This window comes from Narcine bancroftii, chromosome 1, assembly GCF_036971445.1.
Source record: "Narcine bancroftii isolate sNarBan1 chromosome 1, sNarBan1.hap1, whole genome shotgun sequence".
In the NCBI taxonomy this organism is placed as follows: domain Eukaryota; kingdom Metazoa; phylum Chordata; class Chondrichthyes; order Torpediniformes; family Narcinidae; genus Narcine; species Narcine bancroftii.
The window spans coordinates 472,382,993-472,399,720 of NC_091469.1; the positions used below are offsets into that span (position 1 = coordinate 472,382,993).

Below are 16,728 nucleotides of genomic sequence, written 5' to 3' on the forward strand. Positions count from 1 at the left end.
TTAACGAAAATATAACCGGTGTGTAAGAAATACCGGTTTAATCGGTTCCTAGAAGCATTTGCCATTTGACTCGTCTGATGGCAGATTCGAAACAACTTTAAAATAAATAATTTGGAAATTAAATCAGTCCTTTAATTTCAACTGCACTACTGGCGTCTACCTGAAGCGAGAAGATGTGGCATTCAAGTTAATCAGCGCCAGTGATTGATTAGCCTGGCTCGGGATGGGTGGGGAGGGAGAGGTGAGTGGGAGACGAAGCAATGAAAATAAGTTGTAATTGATGTTTTCATAACAAGGGAGTGAGTCCTCCTCCCGCTCCTGATACGCCAGACTTCAGGTGATTTTTGGGGAAACTGTTGGTTTTAGTGAACACATCAGGAGCCAATAGCTGCTGGCTGGCCAATCAGATCTCACCGTTGTGCCTTTGGAGGCTATATCACATTGCTGAACAGCCAGTCTTTCTTGCGCGTCTCTAGACTTCGTGTCCTTATAACACCATTTGTCCCTTCCCCCCCCCTCCCCCCCCAAAAAAACAAGATCCCTGTCACGGCTCCCAACCCCGATGTGCCACCGTCGTCGGGAATCTGACTGTGGGAACATTGGAAGGAAAGAAGGCCAGCGAGATAGCGAGAACGGCATAGAAGCTCCCGAGTGAACATGATGCTGAGAAGAATTGTGTTCGTGGGACTGATCTGCTGTTCTCTCGTCTCGTCTGTGAAGGCTTGTGGGCCGGGCCGGGGATATGGGAGAAGGAAGCATCCCAGAAAATTAACCCCTCTGGCCTACAAGCAATTCATTCCGAACGTAGCAGAAAAGACTCTGGGGGCAAGTGGCAGATACGAAGGGAAGATTACCAGGAACTCGGAGAGGTTTAAAGAACTGACACCCAATTACAACCCAGACATAATTTTTAAGGACGAAGAGAACACGGGAGCTGACAGGCTAATGACACAGGTACGGATCGAATCGCCAGTTATATATTTTTTTTTCCATTCTCCTTCAATGTTGTTGGACTAGGGTCACTGCCGCTGTGACAGATAAAACCAACATGTCGGAGGTGGGTCATATCTGGTGGAGAAAACTTTATGGGATCCGGTGAACCCTTTTCTGAGCCTTTCTCTCCTGTTTGTTGGGGGTGTCTGTAACGCTTGTGACTTCGCTGTGTCAATGTGTTTGCACTCGTCCCCTGGGTTTGTACTTTGATCAATCAGAATGTCCACTGTAAAGACGGGGCTCCCATGTGTACGCTGACTCCCAGCTAACCTGCAATCCTGTGTTGTTGCAGCTAACCTGCGGTCGTGTTCTGTCTGTCTGTCTCCCTCTCTCTCACACTCATACACGCCTCTCTCTCTCTCTCTCTCTTTCTCTTCATCTGAATCTCGTAGTTCTGAGTTGATATGACTTAATGAGGCTGCCTTGTCTAAATATAGGAGGGATTGAGAGAGATGGACGGGGAGCGAATTGGACCCCTCGCTTGCCTTGTCTTTGCAATCTGTTTAATTGACGCCATTCACATCGAAATCATACCTCCTATCTCTGTGATTGCGAAGCGTTAATTTAGTGTCATTTTTTTTTATTTACTAGCAAGCAACAGTGGATTTATCTTAGAAACCCCCCCCCCCCCCCCAGAATCGTTTACTTATATGGAAGTTTTATTACAATTTCTAAAATTACAATCACTGCAAAGGTCATTGAAAGTTCCTCCAGGGCACAACTTCACGAGTGCCATTTGGGGACTCGACAAAAGTCATTAAGATTTAATGCACATTTAAAATCTCTATCTCGCATTGAATGAATGCGTACAATGAATCACTGCAGAAGAGAAGAGGCAGGTCGTGCAAATTTTTCACGAACAATTATATTACCCTTTTAAGCAATTAAAATAATTGAAGGTTTACAAGCAACGCGTGTCGCTTCAACCGGTCTCCCCATGTTGCTTTTAAAGCAACAAGAAGGCGACTGGCTGATGGGTCAGTGTGACACTGTGCGGATAGCGAGGTTAATTCAAGTCCCGGATCGCCTGCAGTGGCTGTCGTTGAATGCAGCGAGACAGTAACACCGAGAGGGATCTTCAGGTCCCCTCCAAACACGCGCGCTCGCACGCCTTGCAATTCGAGTTTCACTTCCTCTTCTCTTATCGATCGCGACTGCCTAGCATTTCGCTTTTCATCTCTCGCTCTCTGTGGATATGTGTGTGCGTCTGTGCTAAGAACCAGCTGCGACAACGGAGCTTGGGGGTTTCTATCTGCGACGCTCTTGGAGAGATGGTCACAAATAAAAGGTGGATCTATTTTATTTTTAAAAGCCACAACATCGGTTTGCACTGCTAGCTTAAGATTGTTTCGGCTACTTCCTAAATAGCAGGCTGCCGCATCAGCCCCCCTCCACGCCCACACAATGCACAGAAAGGGAAGGACGCGTCCCTGGGAATCGACAGCCTCTCGACACAGATCCTGCATGAGCTGCCAGCGTTTGCACTTCTGACCTTCTCTCAAATACTCTCAATATCAATGCATTGGCAGCAAAAAGTCGTGTCTTCCAAGTGTGCTTTATTCAGTATTTCTTACAGAAATATATAAATGAAAAGCATGCTGTGTCTCAAGTTCAACGCTCACCCCCGCCCACTAAATATACCCAGACTCGATCTGTCTTCAGACGCTGTGTTTGTTTCAAATAATGTTTGAGGCACCTCGGAGGACCCTGGCAATCGATTGGCAATCGATCTATGTGGAATTTAGTGTGTGGGGGCTGGTAGCTGCTAAAATGGCTAGCCCCTTTCTCCCAACACACACACACACACATATGTACTCACAAACACATCTCGACCCACTCAAGCGCGCTCACACACACGTAAATGTCCATAAATACACACACACACACACACACACACACAGGCGCGTGCGCACACACACACAGCCATGGTGAGCGGCTTGTACACACACACACACACACACACACACACAGTCATGGTGAGCGGCTTGCATTGACAGGTTAAGTGTTCTCTTTCATATTTGCCAATTCATGTCACAATCCCAGTGTGAATAGATTAAGACGTGAACACAAGCGGTAATTCGGTCAAGCGCTTTGTTACCTCGCCGAGGGCGAGCGAAGATTTCACGCTAAGCTTCATAGGTGGCTGGTCAGATTTGGGCTTCATCCACGGCACACGACCCAATGAATTAATAAATAGTTTCTGGCTTCGCTGCTGAGGATCCCCTTGCCGCTCTATTCGCCTTCCTCACTTCTTTGAGTGGGTTCTGCCACGAGAAAGGAGGCACCCAGAACTACGCACCATCCTCCTGAACCCGTTCGAAATGTCCCAGGGGTTGTTTGGAGGGGTTCCTGGGGTGCGGTCTCCAGCACAGAGCTGCGTGTGCGCATTGGGGACCTGGTGCAGTGGATGACATTTGAGAATGAAATCACGTCGATTAGGGCGATTTGAAAAGAAAACTTACTCCAAATCCACGTCTCAATCAAAAATACGCCGCAGAGATCGGACTGGGTCTGCCAACCTCGCTGTGCGCACAATGCTTGGGTCGCATGTGGACTGTGCCTTAATCCAATGTGCGGCTCAAAATGAGGAAATCACTCCCTCTCCTGCCTGCTGACAGAGTCAATAGTACGCTTTATTTATTGACTAATTGAGCGTTAAGACAAAATAGGCTCCCCATATCTTAACTCCGTCCCTGAGAGAAGAATGCAATCAACAGCCAGGGAATGCGCCGTTTACTGTTGGATTAATTATAGAACAACTGATCGCAGCACGCGTTGTCACGTCTCACGGAAGCACAAATGACAGCGACAAGACTAATGCGTGTTTCTCTCCCCCGGCCACCCCACCCCCCATGCCCCAATCCCGCTCTCCTTTCTGAAAGGGCTTTTGTGGCGCACATTGGTGCTGTGATAAGAGGAGTTGTCCGGGAGAAGCACGGACCTTCACAGAGGTTAGAGACCAGATCGGTGGCTGAAGCATTCTCTCACTTCCCATTCCCTGTGTGGCCGCTGCTGTTCGTGGGAAAATTCGGCCAACATATAATGGTGAAACCCATGCTCCTGTCAATGAATAGGTTTTAACAGCTCCATCAGCCTCTGACACTGTTAGGTTAGCGAGGGTGAAGAGTCTTCCAAACATGGAGGGCTATGGGTGTGAGGGAGATTTTTTAAAATAATTAGAATCGCTGTGAAATAGGTTTCCATAGGTCGGCACAACATCACAGGCTGAAGTGTTGTAGTGTTCCATGATCTTTCGCAATGTTTGCACCCTCCGAATCTCCTCTCCTCTCCCCCCCCCCCCCCCACAAGCTGGGACTGAATTAAATTTCATCAGGCAAAACGCGAGATACCATCCCTCCAGCCAGTTTAAGTTCCGCCTGTTCGATTGTATACACAAGAGAATTGGGAGAGGCGGGTAAGGCATGAGAGGTCAGCGACTGGCTAAGTGGCTGTTCTCCTTGTATTACCCTTGGATTTAGACATCTTTGCTAACGCCGTGTTTATCTCAATTGCCATGGAGTGTGCTCAGTATTGGCCAATGTATAAATAAATGGGAGGCAACTAACAACCGTCATAATGAAATACCACAGCCAGCCGAACCAGACCATCATGTTGGCGGCATCCTTAATTGAAGTTTTTGTTTCTCTCTCTCTCTCTCTCTCTCTCTTGTTTCCCTTCTTTGGCAGAGGTGCAAAGATAAATTGAATTCTCTAGCGATCTCGGTGATGAACCAATGGCCTGGGGTGAAGCTGAGAGTGACAGAGGGCTGGGACGAAGACGGTCATCACTCCGAGGAGTCTCTCCACTACGAGGGCAGGGCCGTGGACATCACCACCTCGGACCGCGACAGGAGCAAGTACGGCATGTTGGCAAGGCTCGCCGTCGAAGCGGGTTTCGACTGGGTCAATTACGAATCCAAAGCCCATATCCACTGCTCGGTCAAAGCAGGTGAGGGAGCACTTTTAAGGAACGGTATGCCTTTCTCCTCAGTCGGTAGGCTGCTATGATTAACATGATCATATTTCATATCGGCATTACACACTTTTAATCTGAAAGCACCCCAGGCGCCTGTCAAACCTTCCTGTCACTCCTGCAGGGCGGGGACGCTGAAGCATTGCAGAGTGGTTTTACTGATCTTGTAATAAATAATATGGTCATTAGTTCATGGTAAGTGGGAGGAAGTATGTATGCGAGGTGCAATAAACCAAGACGCTTCCCCAAAGGTGTCAGCCAGGGAGGGCTCTGTTGGGAACACTCGTGTCTTCTGAGTCAGAAGGTTGCGGGTTCGAGGCGCACTCTAGAAATGGAAGGGATGGGAAAATCCACAAAAGGGAAGTGCTACACTATGGGAGATGCCACCTTCAGGATAAATCCCCTGCTCTGACAGGAGGGGGTGGCACATATTCGAAGAACGGTGGCATTATTCCTGGTGTTAAACATTGAAAATCTCCAGGCACCGTGGAGAAACTCAGCAGGTCAAACAGTGAAAATACATACCCAACGCTTCAGGCTTGAGCCCTTCCCCCATACCTTGATCAAGGGCTCAAGCCCGAAACGTTAGTAATGTATCTTTATTACATAAAGTAAATGTTTGACCTGCTGAGTTTCTGCAGCGTTGCGTTTTCAATTATTCCTGGTGCCCTGTCCTAATATTTATTTTTCCAGCCAACGTCGCAAAAACGAATGATCCACTGATATTTGACAGTTATGGGATCTTGCTGTGTGCCACTTTATGTATTGCTACAATGAGCAAACACTGGGAAGGAGAAAGAATCCTTTATTCGAGTTATGGTCAGATGAGACACCATCGTCAAAACTCCAAAGCAAGTCAGAACACGGTCCCCGTTTGGTCAGTCAGGAATCTGGGGTTGGGGCGCGTTCTGCATTGAAGGTGCTCACGCGAAAGGAACACTCCCCAGATGTTCAAAGTCTGGGGTAACTTATGCACATCTTAGAAGCAACAAATGTTTCTACGTAAAAAAAAGTATCTTCGTGAATTAAAAAAATGTAGCATAAAGTTCTGATACATCTTCCGTTACACTCCAATTATTTTGATATTCCTGGGGGAAATAGGGTACCATTCTACAAGGGCAGATGTATCTAGCAGGAGCAAGAATGGTTGATCAGGGACCAGTGGCAAATGGAAGTAATGGTGATTTGATTGGCTGTGAGTAACAAATGATGCCCCAGAAAGAGAATCCTATTGCTAGAGACATCCCTATCCCTCGCCAATATTTCCCTCTTCACTGCTTTCATATCCCCCGGGAACACCAATTGGTCTGTGGGCGATTAATTAGAGTTTTACCTATCCCCGGGGAAAGAGAAAGAGTAGCTTACAAATCTCTACATCAATAGGCTTCGACTCCAAGCTACATTTTGCATCCTTTATTTCAATTATACCGCACATTCAGTCATTGCCAAGAAATAAATCTTGACAGAGCTTGCATATAATACGTCCTTGTACTGGAAGGTTTGGGGCGCGTTTGTTAAGTTTACTCACTAATGTCAAAACTGAAAGTCGAACGAAAACAAGACCAGGTCAACTGCATGTTTTGATCATCCAGTCTCTAAGGACACATAAGGAAACCACAGGTCACGTGCACTTAAACTACCCCAGTCCACAGATAGAAATGTTATGAAAATACTTAATGGACTTTAAGTAGAAAAACGTGTAAATTAATCCTGACTAAATATATAGACCCAAGAGTCTATAATAAGCCGTGTATGTTATTTTTTTTCTGTTCACCCGGCGTTCTCAAAATTGCGCAGGTGAACTAATTCTAATGAGCCATTTGGAATATTAATCGCACATTTCCGAATGAAACCCTGCTCTAACTAAATCGAGTACCTCTAACTTCTTGGAAGACACTAACCCCCCCCCCCCCCCCCCCCCGTTTGAGACTAAAATCTATTTTGCTCTAGGCTTAATAATCTTAGCAATAATATTTTTGTTAATACGTTCCCTATTTGTCCTTTCCTAAAGCATTTCACTGTGGGCTGGGATTAGTTCACGCGTTGTCATTAGTTTTTGGTGATCCAAATCATTTTTCTGCAGTACTGGCACAGGTAGATGGTTTTACCCCCATTAGGTTAATGGACCTTGTAATCAAATAAACCCATGAATCCTCTTTTCCGTAATTTATTCTCTCTCGCTCTCTGTCTGTCTCGCTGCCTATCTCCCTCTTCCAACTTCTATAAATGTTCTCCATTATATACTTCACGCTGTGGTGAGTGACAAATTCTAAAGATTCGACAGAATATTCATTTAAGTAATGAACAGCCAACCAGGACCCTATTATTGAGATTCTGCTTTAGAACCCCAGCGCTGGATCTCGAACCTCTGTCGGGCACATCCTTATTCGTCGTGCTTGCAACGCCACTCACTGTCTTAATGAAGAATTAACCACGCTGAGCGAGCCAAAATTAAAGTTTTGAATTATAGATCGAAACTCCGTGAAGACTCGTCGGAGGGTATAATCTTGCCCTCCTGTTATTTATTTCTAAATAGGAGGGTGACAAATCTAACATTTAAAATTCCAAACACACTAGACTATCCAGACTTATTTGAGATCATGTCATATGGGTCGTGTGACTGTACCACACAGATTTGGCCGAACTGTTGGAGAGTACTGTTCGCCCGGGCTCCAATTCGTTTGTTCCGCCACTATAATTCATGCCAGTGAATCATATGAGAAGATTAAATGCTGTCTGCAGAGGGGGAAAATTCCAGAGAGGAAGATTCGTTCTCCACGTCTCTATTTGCCAAAAGAATGATCCCGGGGAGAGGAATGCAAAGCTGGGGTTGTCTCAAGCCCCGAGTTATTGTCAGCTAACAGAGGAGAAGGGGCCATTGATGGCGGGTTATAGTCAGTTTCTAAAGCCATCCTCGGTCATTTAAAATTCAAATACACATCTTGAGTGTCCAGCAAAACGAACAATCTTTCTGCTGAGCAAATACCGTTTGTAAGAGCCTTGCATTCTGGTGTGTAGTCTATGTGTGAACTGACACCTGAGCAAACAGTCAGAGGAGCCGGGGAAAGAAAGTGGAAGTGTCCTCTCTTCTACGAGTGTCTCATCCATTAGCTGAATGAGAATGACAATGCGGCGCCTTTATTGGATTTTAATTAGACGACGCGGACCGAGTCCTCTGAAGCAACGCATCGATCTCATCGCGCCTTGCACTTCAGCCCCGCGCCCCCCGAACAAATCTGTTAAAAGTAGTCGGGGAGGCGGGGGGGGGGGGGCGGTGGGAAGCAAGTAGAAGCTGCAGAGACTCGACAGGTCAGGCAATATCCGTGGGGAGAATCGGGCAGTTAATTTGAAACATTTCTCTCCATGGATGTTGCCTGACCTGCTGAGTTCCCCCACTTCTCTGTGCTCCGGCTTCCTCAGAACAGAGGGGCCGTGTACAGCATTTCCACACACACACAAAACTACCACCTTGCCGTGTTTGCTTGCTGTGACTGGCCCATTAAACTGAAATCCGTTCATTTCCATTAAACAGAGGCGAGAAAGTCGTTAACAGATCAATAAAATATAATTTGCGGCTCTTTTTCGCCAATTAAAAAGCGATTTCCTGAGAGATAGACGGGGGTTGTTTTTAAGCCTGGTTTCCGTGGGTTTTTGGGATGGAACGTACGTTCGAAAAGAGAGTGGTGCCTTATATGTGATCCTGGTTTTTGACCTCTTTGATCGAGGCGCGCATTCCTTGCAGTCGTAAAACAGCCCGGATCTCATTCGGACATGGGGACGGGCAGGTCCAAATTCATCGGCCCTTCGAATCCCAGTGACCAGCCATTCTGTCCCTTCCTTTCCTACAAAACGTTGAAATAATCGCCCCCCCCCCCCCCCACCCTCACCCCCCCAGGCTTGCTTAGAATTACTACACTTCAGATGGAAAGGTGAAAACAAATTAAGTGTTTAAAGTTCTGAAAGTGGAATAGTTTGAGGGAATTTTGGAACTGGAAATGCTCATAAATCACGTTTTCTCGCTGTTGGCCTTCCACTTGCCTCATAAATAATTAGTTTACTCTTTTTTAAAAAAAAGAATAGACGTAACAGGCCCTTCTGCCCACCAGCTCGTGTCGTCCTAATACCTCAATTAACCTACAACCCCCATACGGTTTTGAAGGGTGGGAGGAAACCGGTGTACCCGGAGGAAACCCACGTAGACATAGGGAGAATGTAGAAACTCCTTATAGATCGGGGCGCCAGATTCCAACCCAGGTTCCTGGTGCTGTAATAGCCTTACTACGCCTACCGTGCTGCCCTTTAACCAATTACTTGTTTACCTCTCTGCCCACGTGGTTAGCTTCAAACATTATACCTCTTATCTGTGTACTTAAATCTTTATAACTTGTATCTATCATTCCACTCCCCCCCACACACAAACATATATATATATATATTCTGTGTGTGTGTGTGTGTGTGTGTGTGTGTGTGTGTGTGTGTGTGTGTGTGTGTAATTAAAATCCTATACATATGTTTAATGGATATGTGGTGGACAACCTTCGCGATGTAAAATGGGTCTCACAGTGAGCTTCAGAACAGAGCACAGGATGGTGCAGATCAACCTGAGCAACACCTCTGGATTCTTCACCACAAAATGGGGGGGGGGTAGAGAGAGAGAGAGAGAGTGTGTGTGTGTGTGTGTGTGTGTGTGTGTAAAACACATATTCATGCACACATCAATGCAAACAGCAACCAATTGCAAAAGATACCTACCTGTAGATATACCTACACAACTCCCTGTGTATATATATTTCTATTGTCTGGGGACATGGCAGAAAGGAAGCTTCATGTGCCTTAAAATAACCATGACCTTTCCTGGCTTTAAGATTAATATTTTATACAATGCCCAGTTCCCATTAAAAAATTCAAAATACATATTTTGATACAATGAACATAGTAATGGAGAACTTGCAACCACAGATGAAGAGTCAACATCTATTTGAGGGGAAGCTGGATAATGAGGGAGAAGGGAATGGGTGGGGGGGGGGAGGTTACTCCAATAGATTTAGATGAACAAAGATTAAACAAAGAGCAAATGGTCCATGAATGCAGACAAGGTCAAGTTGGGCTGAATGGCCTTGGCTGAACTTTCACATTCAGGGGACAATGTAGCACTTTACATTATAGGTTGACCTTACACTGTGAACCATAATGGCCTACCAAACCAAGAATGAACAAAATAAAATAGTTAGTCTTGAATTAGTTACTCATGTTATATTCAGTGTATAATTTGGACCTGTACTTTGACCATTTCTGCAGTTAATTTTAGAATATCTTGTCCTTTGCCTGACTCTGCCAAATTCTTGCCCAATATTTTACTATAAGTATCACATGCTCCTTTTTACTGTACATCTTACTCTTTACAGCTAAAAAATAAACTTAGCTATGACAATCCTTAAACAAAGGATAGTTGTTACAGTGCTTTACAATGGGTTAGGAATCACAAAAAAGTTGTAATGTAATAGTAATGAAGTAAAGGGCTAATAGAATGTTAGCTTTCAAGCCAAGCAGGAAGATGGAGATGGAAGTGCTGCTCCATTCATTCAGAACCCAGATGGAATATTACATTCCATTTTTAGCCAGTTTTCTTATGAAGAATATAGTGGTGTTGGGTAGGATGCAATTCCAGCTCTATGTGGGACCATATGTATTTTGTTTACTATATTATCTGGTCACATGGCATAATAATGTGTGGCAAAGAGAACTAAATCCATATTAAAATATCTATGGCCTTACCTGGGTTTCCAAACCAATTCACCAGAAGGATATCTGACCTCAAAGGGTTAAATAAGTTTGGACATTACGTTTTAAATAGAGACACCCAAAGATTGATCTGTTTGAAGGGTTTGTAATGATTAAGATGATTAAAATTGACATGGTAGCCTCTAGCAGGAAAGTGCATCACAGGGAGTTATGTGTTGAGGTGCATAACCCAAAATTAGAGCTGCATCATTTAAAGATGATAGAATATAGAACATTGATTGGTACAGTGCAGGGACAGGTTGTTTGGCCCTCCATATCTTTGCTGACTATCATACCCAACTGTCCACTCTTCTTTGCCTGTTCACATGGTCTGTCTAGGCATTTCTTAAATGTCTTGTATCTGCTTCTACCATCCACCCTGGCAATGTATTCCTGGCATCAACCACTCTCGGTGTTTAAAAAACTTGCCTCAATTTTTTTACTTTTAATTGCTTCTCTCACCTTGAACCTGTGCATTCTAGCATTTGACATTTCCACCCTGCAAAAATATTGACCTTATCTATGCCTCTCATAAATTTTATACACAATACAATTCATGATTTGATCCTGAAAATATGTCCATGAATGGGAAAGAGAACTTCAGATCCCTTTACTTATAGAGAAATTGTAGAAAATTCTTAAATTAGTTAACACTTCTTCAATGTGTGCTTGACACTCTTTGATACAGTGGTTCATATGGCCCATATGTCCAAGGATAAGCTAGCTCATTTTTACTCCCATATAAATTCTATCTGTGACAGATGTAATTCTGAGGTGGCTTCCCTGAAACATATGTTTTGGTCTTGCCCTTCCCTGAAAAAATATTGGAAAGATATTTTTGATATAATTTCAACAGTTTTGTTCATTGACCTACAGCCTCATCCACTTTTTGGACGAGCAATTTTGGACTCAGGCCACCTATCTGCTTCAGCAGATAGCGTATGATTGCATATGTTCTTTAATAGCCAGGAGATCCATCTTACTCAAATGGAAAGACTCTAAACTACCGACTGCATTTCAATGGTTTTCCCAAATTATAGCATGTTTAAATTTTTTTAAAAATTAGAATTCATGCTGTTGACCTCGATTCAATTTGAAGAAATATGGAGGCCATTTATTCAACATTTTTGTATAATGCCAGCTGATCCTTTCTGAATCCTTTTCAATGTTTTTTTTGTGAGTGTAGAGGAGCGGAATTATTCACAAAGTAGATGTTTAACCATTGAAACACCTTTTGTTTTTGCTTTTGTTTTGTTTCTTCGTTAGGAGGATATTTTTGTAATAAAATTTGATTTCATGTTTGGCCTTTTAAGAGACTGGAAGGCTCAGTTTACATATTTTGCTCAATGTATGTTAACCACTGTTAATGCAATCCTGATCTCATTATATCATTCTTATGTTTATTAATCTGTAAGTTAATAAAAAAGATTGGAAAAGAAAGAAATTTTATACACTTCTATTAGGTCACCACCTCCACCTCCCTTTCCCTCATCAGTTTCTAATAATCTGATCCACATAACCATAGTTTGTTTAACCTCTCCTTGTAGAAAATATGTGATAAGAATCATATCATCACAGGAAATGTCCATGAAAATCCAAAGTATCCACTCTGCTTTGTTGAGACCAGTTTAGATGAAAATGTCAAAACTGACTTTGATATAGTTTTGTCAAACCAAATCAAGTGAATAGATTCAGATTCAGATTTCAGGTTTATTGTCAAAGTACATATATCACAACACATACAGCCCTGAGATCCTTTTTCCTGCTGGGAAGCAGAATTAAAACATCAGCAATGCCAAAAAACTGTCTCAATGTACATGTATAAACAAATAATGTAAACAAATTGTGCAATATAGAGAGAGGAAGAAAAGATCAATAAAGGGCAAAATTAAGAGTTCTTTAAGTCCCTGATTGAGTTTGTTGTTGAGGAGTCTGATTGTGAAGGGGTAGCAGATATTCTAAAACCTGGCGGTGCAAGTGTTATGGAACCTATACCTTTTTGATGATGGTAACAGTGAGAACAGAGCATGTGCTGGATGGTGTGGGTCCTTCATGTTGCTGCAGCATTCCCTGTAGATGTTCTCAGTGGTGGGGAAGGTTTTACCCATGATATCATGGGTTGTGTCTACCATTTTTTGCAGGACTTTTTGCACAGGGGCATTTGAGTCCCCATAACAGATGCAGCCAGAACAAGCTTTAAGGGTTCGACAGCCTACTCCAGATCCCAGTTTGCCAATCTGGATGGTGAGGCAACAAATAATGATATTTTCTTTAGGATTGGATAGATTTCTGTGAGTCAAGGGGGTACAATACATTGATCAGTAAAAACAGATATTCATGTAAGTCTGGGATTGCAATTGGTCTTGAAATAAGTTTCCATTTCTGAGTGTGTGTGTGTGGGGGGGGGGGTAATCAGCTCTTCTAAGGGTGGTGGGGGGGGGGGTAATCAGCTCTTCTAAACAGCAGATGATGCTACAGGTCTGAGAACCATTGAATATTTCAGAACAAAACCATCCCTGAATATAAAATGAGCAAATGAAAAACACCCCTGGGTGCAAAGGCTGAAAGGACAGTTGCAGCTCAATGGATCCAGCTATGACCAAAGCAAAGTAATAGAAACCATAGAACATCTGAACAGAGAGGTGGAGAGGATGAGCATATTGAGAGGATGAGCAAATGTAGGTTCTTGGGAGTCACTATCTCGGAAGATCTTTCCTGGAACCAACACATCAATGGCATCATGAAGAAAGCCTCTACTTCTTCAGGTGTTTGCGGAGGAGCTAGTGGAGTTGTTCAAGTGAACCGGTACGGACTTGCCTGTTTCCGTGCTGTAAACGGGTTATATGGTTATTACAGCACAGAAACCGGCAATTCGGTCCTTCTAGTCTGTGCTAATCCATTTTTCTGCCTATCACACTGACCTGCACACAGTCCATAGTCCTCCATACATCTCCCATCCATGCACCTGAACAAATTCTTCTTAAATGTGAAAATTGAACCCCCATTCACCACTTCAGCTGCTCCACGCTCCCACCTTTCTCTGCGTGAAGAGGTTCCCCCTAAACTTTTCCCCTTTCACCCTTAACCCATATCGTCTGATTGACATCTCACTTACCCTCATCAGCGGTGTCTGAGAGCCATGGGTATCTATTGCTTTTATCTCCTTTTGTTTGCAACTGCCTTCATTCGCAGAGTCTTCATGTAGAGCACCTTTTTTTTCCCCAGGGACAATAGTGAAGGGAGGAAGATTTAGGGGAGACGTCGGGGGTGCCTGGAATGTCTTGGCAGAGGGGGTGGCGGAGGCTATAGGGGCATTTAAGAGACTATTGGACAGCCACATGAATGATGAAAAATAGAGGGTGATGGGGCAGGGAGGGTTTTTTTGGCGTATGTATAGGTTGACACAACATCGCGGATGAAGGGCCAGTTATGTGCTGTAATGTTCCACGTTCATGCAACATGCTTTGTGTCTGATAGTTGAATCAATGCTGAGATTATTTGTCGGCTTCAATTAAAACCCAGCTGATGTCATGCCAGATAAATGTGAGAGTTCTTGCGGCAGATAAGTGTTTACCCTGTTATCAACGTGTCCAGCCACTGCGGAAATTAACCGAGTTCCTATTCGATCGAAGAATAGGTTGGGCGAGTATAAAAGGCAGGGAAACTTACCATTACTCTCACCGGTGTGACCGGTGCTCTGTTTCTAGGGAAATCTCCTATGATGGCGAATGGGTAATTGTGTTATTCCACGCATCTGTAAATGTTAAGGTATGTCTTGTGGTCTTATGGAATCAAGCGACGTAGAGTTAATGTAGGAAGAGGCGCTACTGTGAAAGATCAGCCGTGTCTTATTGAATGTAGTAGCAGAAGCAAGGGACCGAATGGCCTCGTTATGTTCTCATTAGGTTCCTTTAAACTGGGAGGATCCACCACACCCGCCTGCAGACAGTAGTAACATTTCTTGTTGCAGGTAAATTCATATCAACATCTCGTATTACACCCATTCATTCTCGCACTGTTCTGTCCCACAGAAAATTCCGTGGCTGCGAAGTCTGGAGGCTGCTTCCCTGCTTCGGCCAGAGTCAGTCTGGAAAATGGTGATACCAAGCAAGTCAAAGATCTGAGAGCGGGAGACCGGGTGCTGGCGGCAGACGAGTTTGGGAACCTTCTCTACAGTGACTTCGTTATGTTCCTGGATAGAGCCGAGGACGTCCAGAAAGTTTTCTACGTGATCGAGACGCGAGAACCTCGCAGGAAGCTCGCTCTCAACCGCGGCGCATTTACTTTTCGTCGGTCACAGTTCGAGTGAGGGACAAATCGTGCTCAAGGCGACTTTCGCCAGCGAGGTGAGGTCAGGCCAGCTGGTGTACATCGCGGACGGAGACCGCCACCGACTTCGGGCCGCCAGGGTGCACAAGGTCTACCTGGAGGAGATGCCGGGTGCGTACGCCCCGCTGACTGTCCAAGGGACCCTCGTCGTCAACCAAGTCCTGACCTCTTGCTATGCCATGATCGAGGAACACACGCTGGCCCACTGGGCTTTCGCCCCTGTCCGGATGAGATACGCAGCCAGATCGTTACTTCAGCCCAAAGACCAATGGATGGTCAACAGTACTGTCCAGGAAGACGGGCTCCACTGGTACTCCAGCGCCTTGTATCAAATAGGCAGGTGGGTTTTGGATGGCGCGTCTTTCCATCCTCTGGGAATGCCGTTGGACTCCAGCTGAAATAATTCACGGCCAATACACATGCAGGCAGACTTTGACAGCAGAACCCACTCGAAAACAGAGTTTCGACAAGAAGACCCCAGGAAGCTTTTCGTGGGGATATTTATTTCGTTTTGCATTATTTGAATTCCCTATGTCTCTTGCGTTTTGTTTATATTGTCTTCTTGCTTAACGGAAGAGAAACTGGAACTTTGAGGGCCTTAAAACTCCTTTGATAATTTATTCCCAGGTGACCCCGCCAGAACAGAAACTATTTTGTGTGGTTAGCCCAGAGCGCAAAATATATTTTTCTATCAGCCGCGTCCCGTGAAACATTCTCCAACGTTTGCCACGAACTCTGTTATTGCTGTGTTTGTCGTCTCTTGTTCCCGTTCTGAATGGTTTCTTTTTTTTAAATTTCTCTTGTATTTTGGACAAAGCTACACTTTGTTGGGGGTCTATAAATTATATTTTTATACACAGAATTGTAAATTAGATTTTGGAAAGATCATTACTTAACTGAATCACATTTCGTTGTTTGAAATAGTGTAAAATACGAGAATATATTATTTTAATTTAAAGTCTAGACGCAAAAAAATATAACGTTTTGACCATCCCATCCACGATGTTTTGTTTGATATTGAACGTGCTATTTTGTAAACCAGATGGGCTGCAGAGAAAGTACGATTTGCTTTAACGAACAACACAAACTGTCCCTTCAACAATAGCGACGCCCTTGACGTCTCCATCTGGAGTTGAATTTTATTGGAAGAAATTATTTTTTAAAAGTGACGAACCTTAATGATTAATAACCATATTCTAATGAAAATAGTAGTTTGTACAAAGTTTTTTCTTTGCATACGAATTAAAATTCGACAAAAAAGCTGTAAATTTACTAAACCGTATTAGTTGCATATTTTGTAATAGTTTAATACAGTAGTTTTATAATATAGAAATGTGCCAAATACTCTGTCTGAACATTATTAAAAATATACAGCATTTCAATTACATGCGACTTTGAGAGGTAAAGAAAGACGTTGTGTCCCAGATACTTTAAATGACTTTACACAATGAAAAGAGGTGCTTATGTCTCTTTCCCGTCACGACAGACTGGAAGGAGAGTGGTTCTATTTACTGTTGATCAACTCATATTTTACGTTCTATTCGATCCGATCATTACGAAACATAAAAAAAAGTGTAAGAAAGGAACATATTGTTTGTAGCTCTTATTCGGTCGTTTGCGATCAACAAAATACACCCCCCCCCCCTCCCCGTG

General features: G+C 43.9%; 1 protein-coding gene across 1 annotated transcript; it reads left to right on the plus strand.

Annotated features, from left to right (window-relative positions):
* Positions 1-501: 501 nt before the first annotated feature.
* On the plus strand, positions 502-16,352 carry shha (sonic hedgehog signaling molecule a). The gene is given in 4 exon segments (XM_069914773.1): positions 502-954; positions 4,680-4,941; positions 14,778-15,013; positions 15,015-16,352. Coding segments are annotated over 4 exon segments (1,254 nt in total). The 5' UTR covers positions 502-657; the 3' UTR covers positions 15,474-16,352.
* The last annotated feature ends 376 nt before the right edge of the window (positions 16,353-16,728 follow it).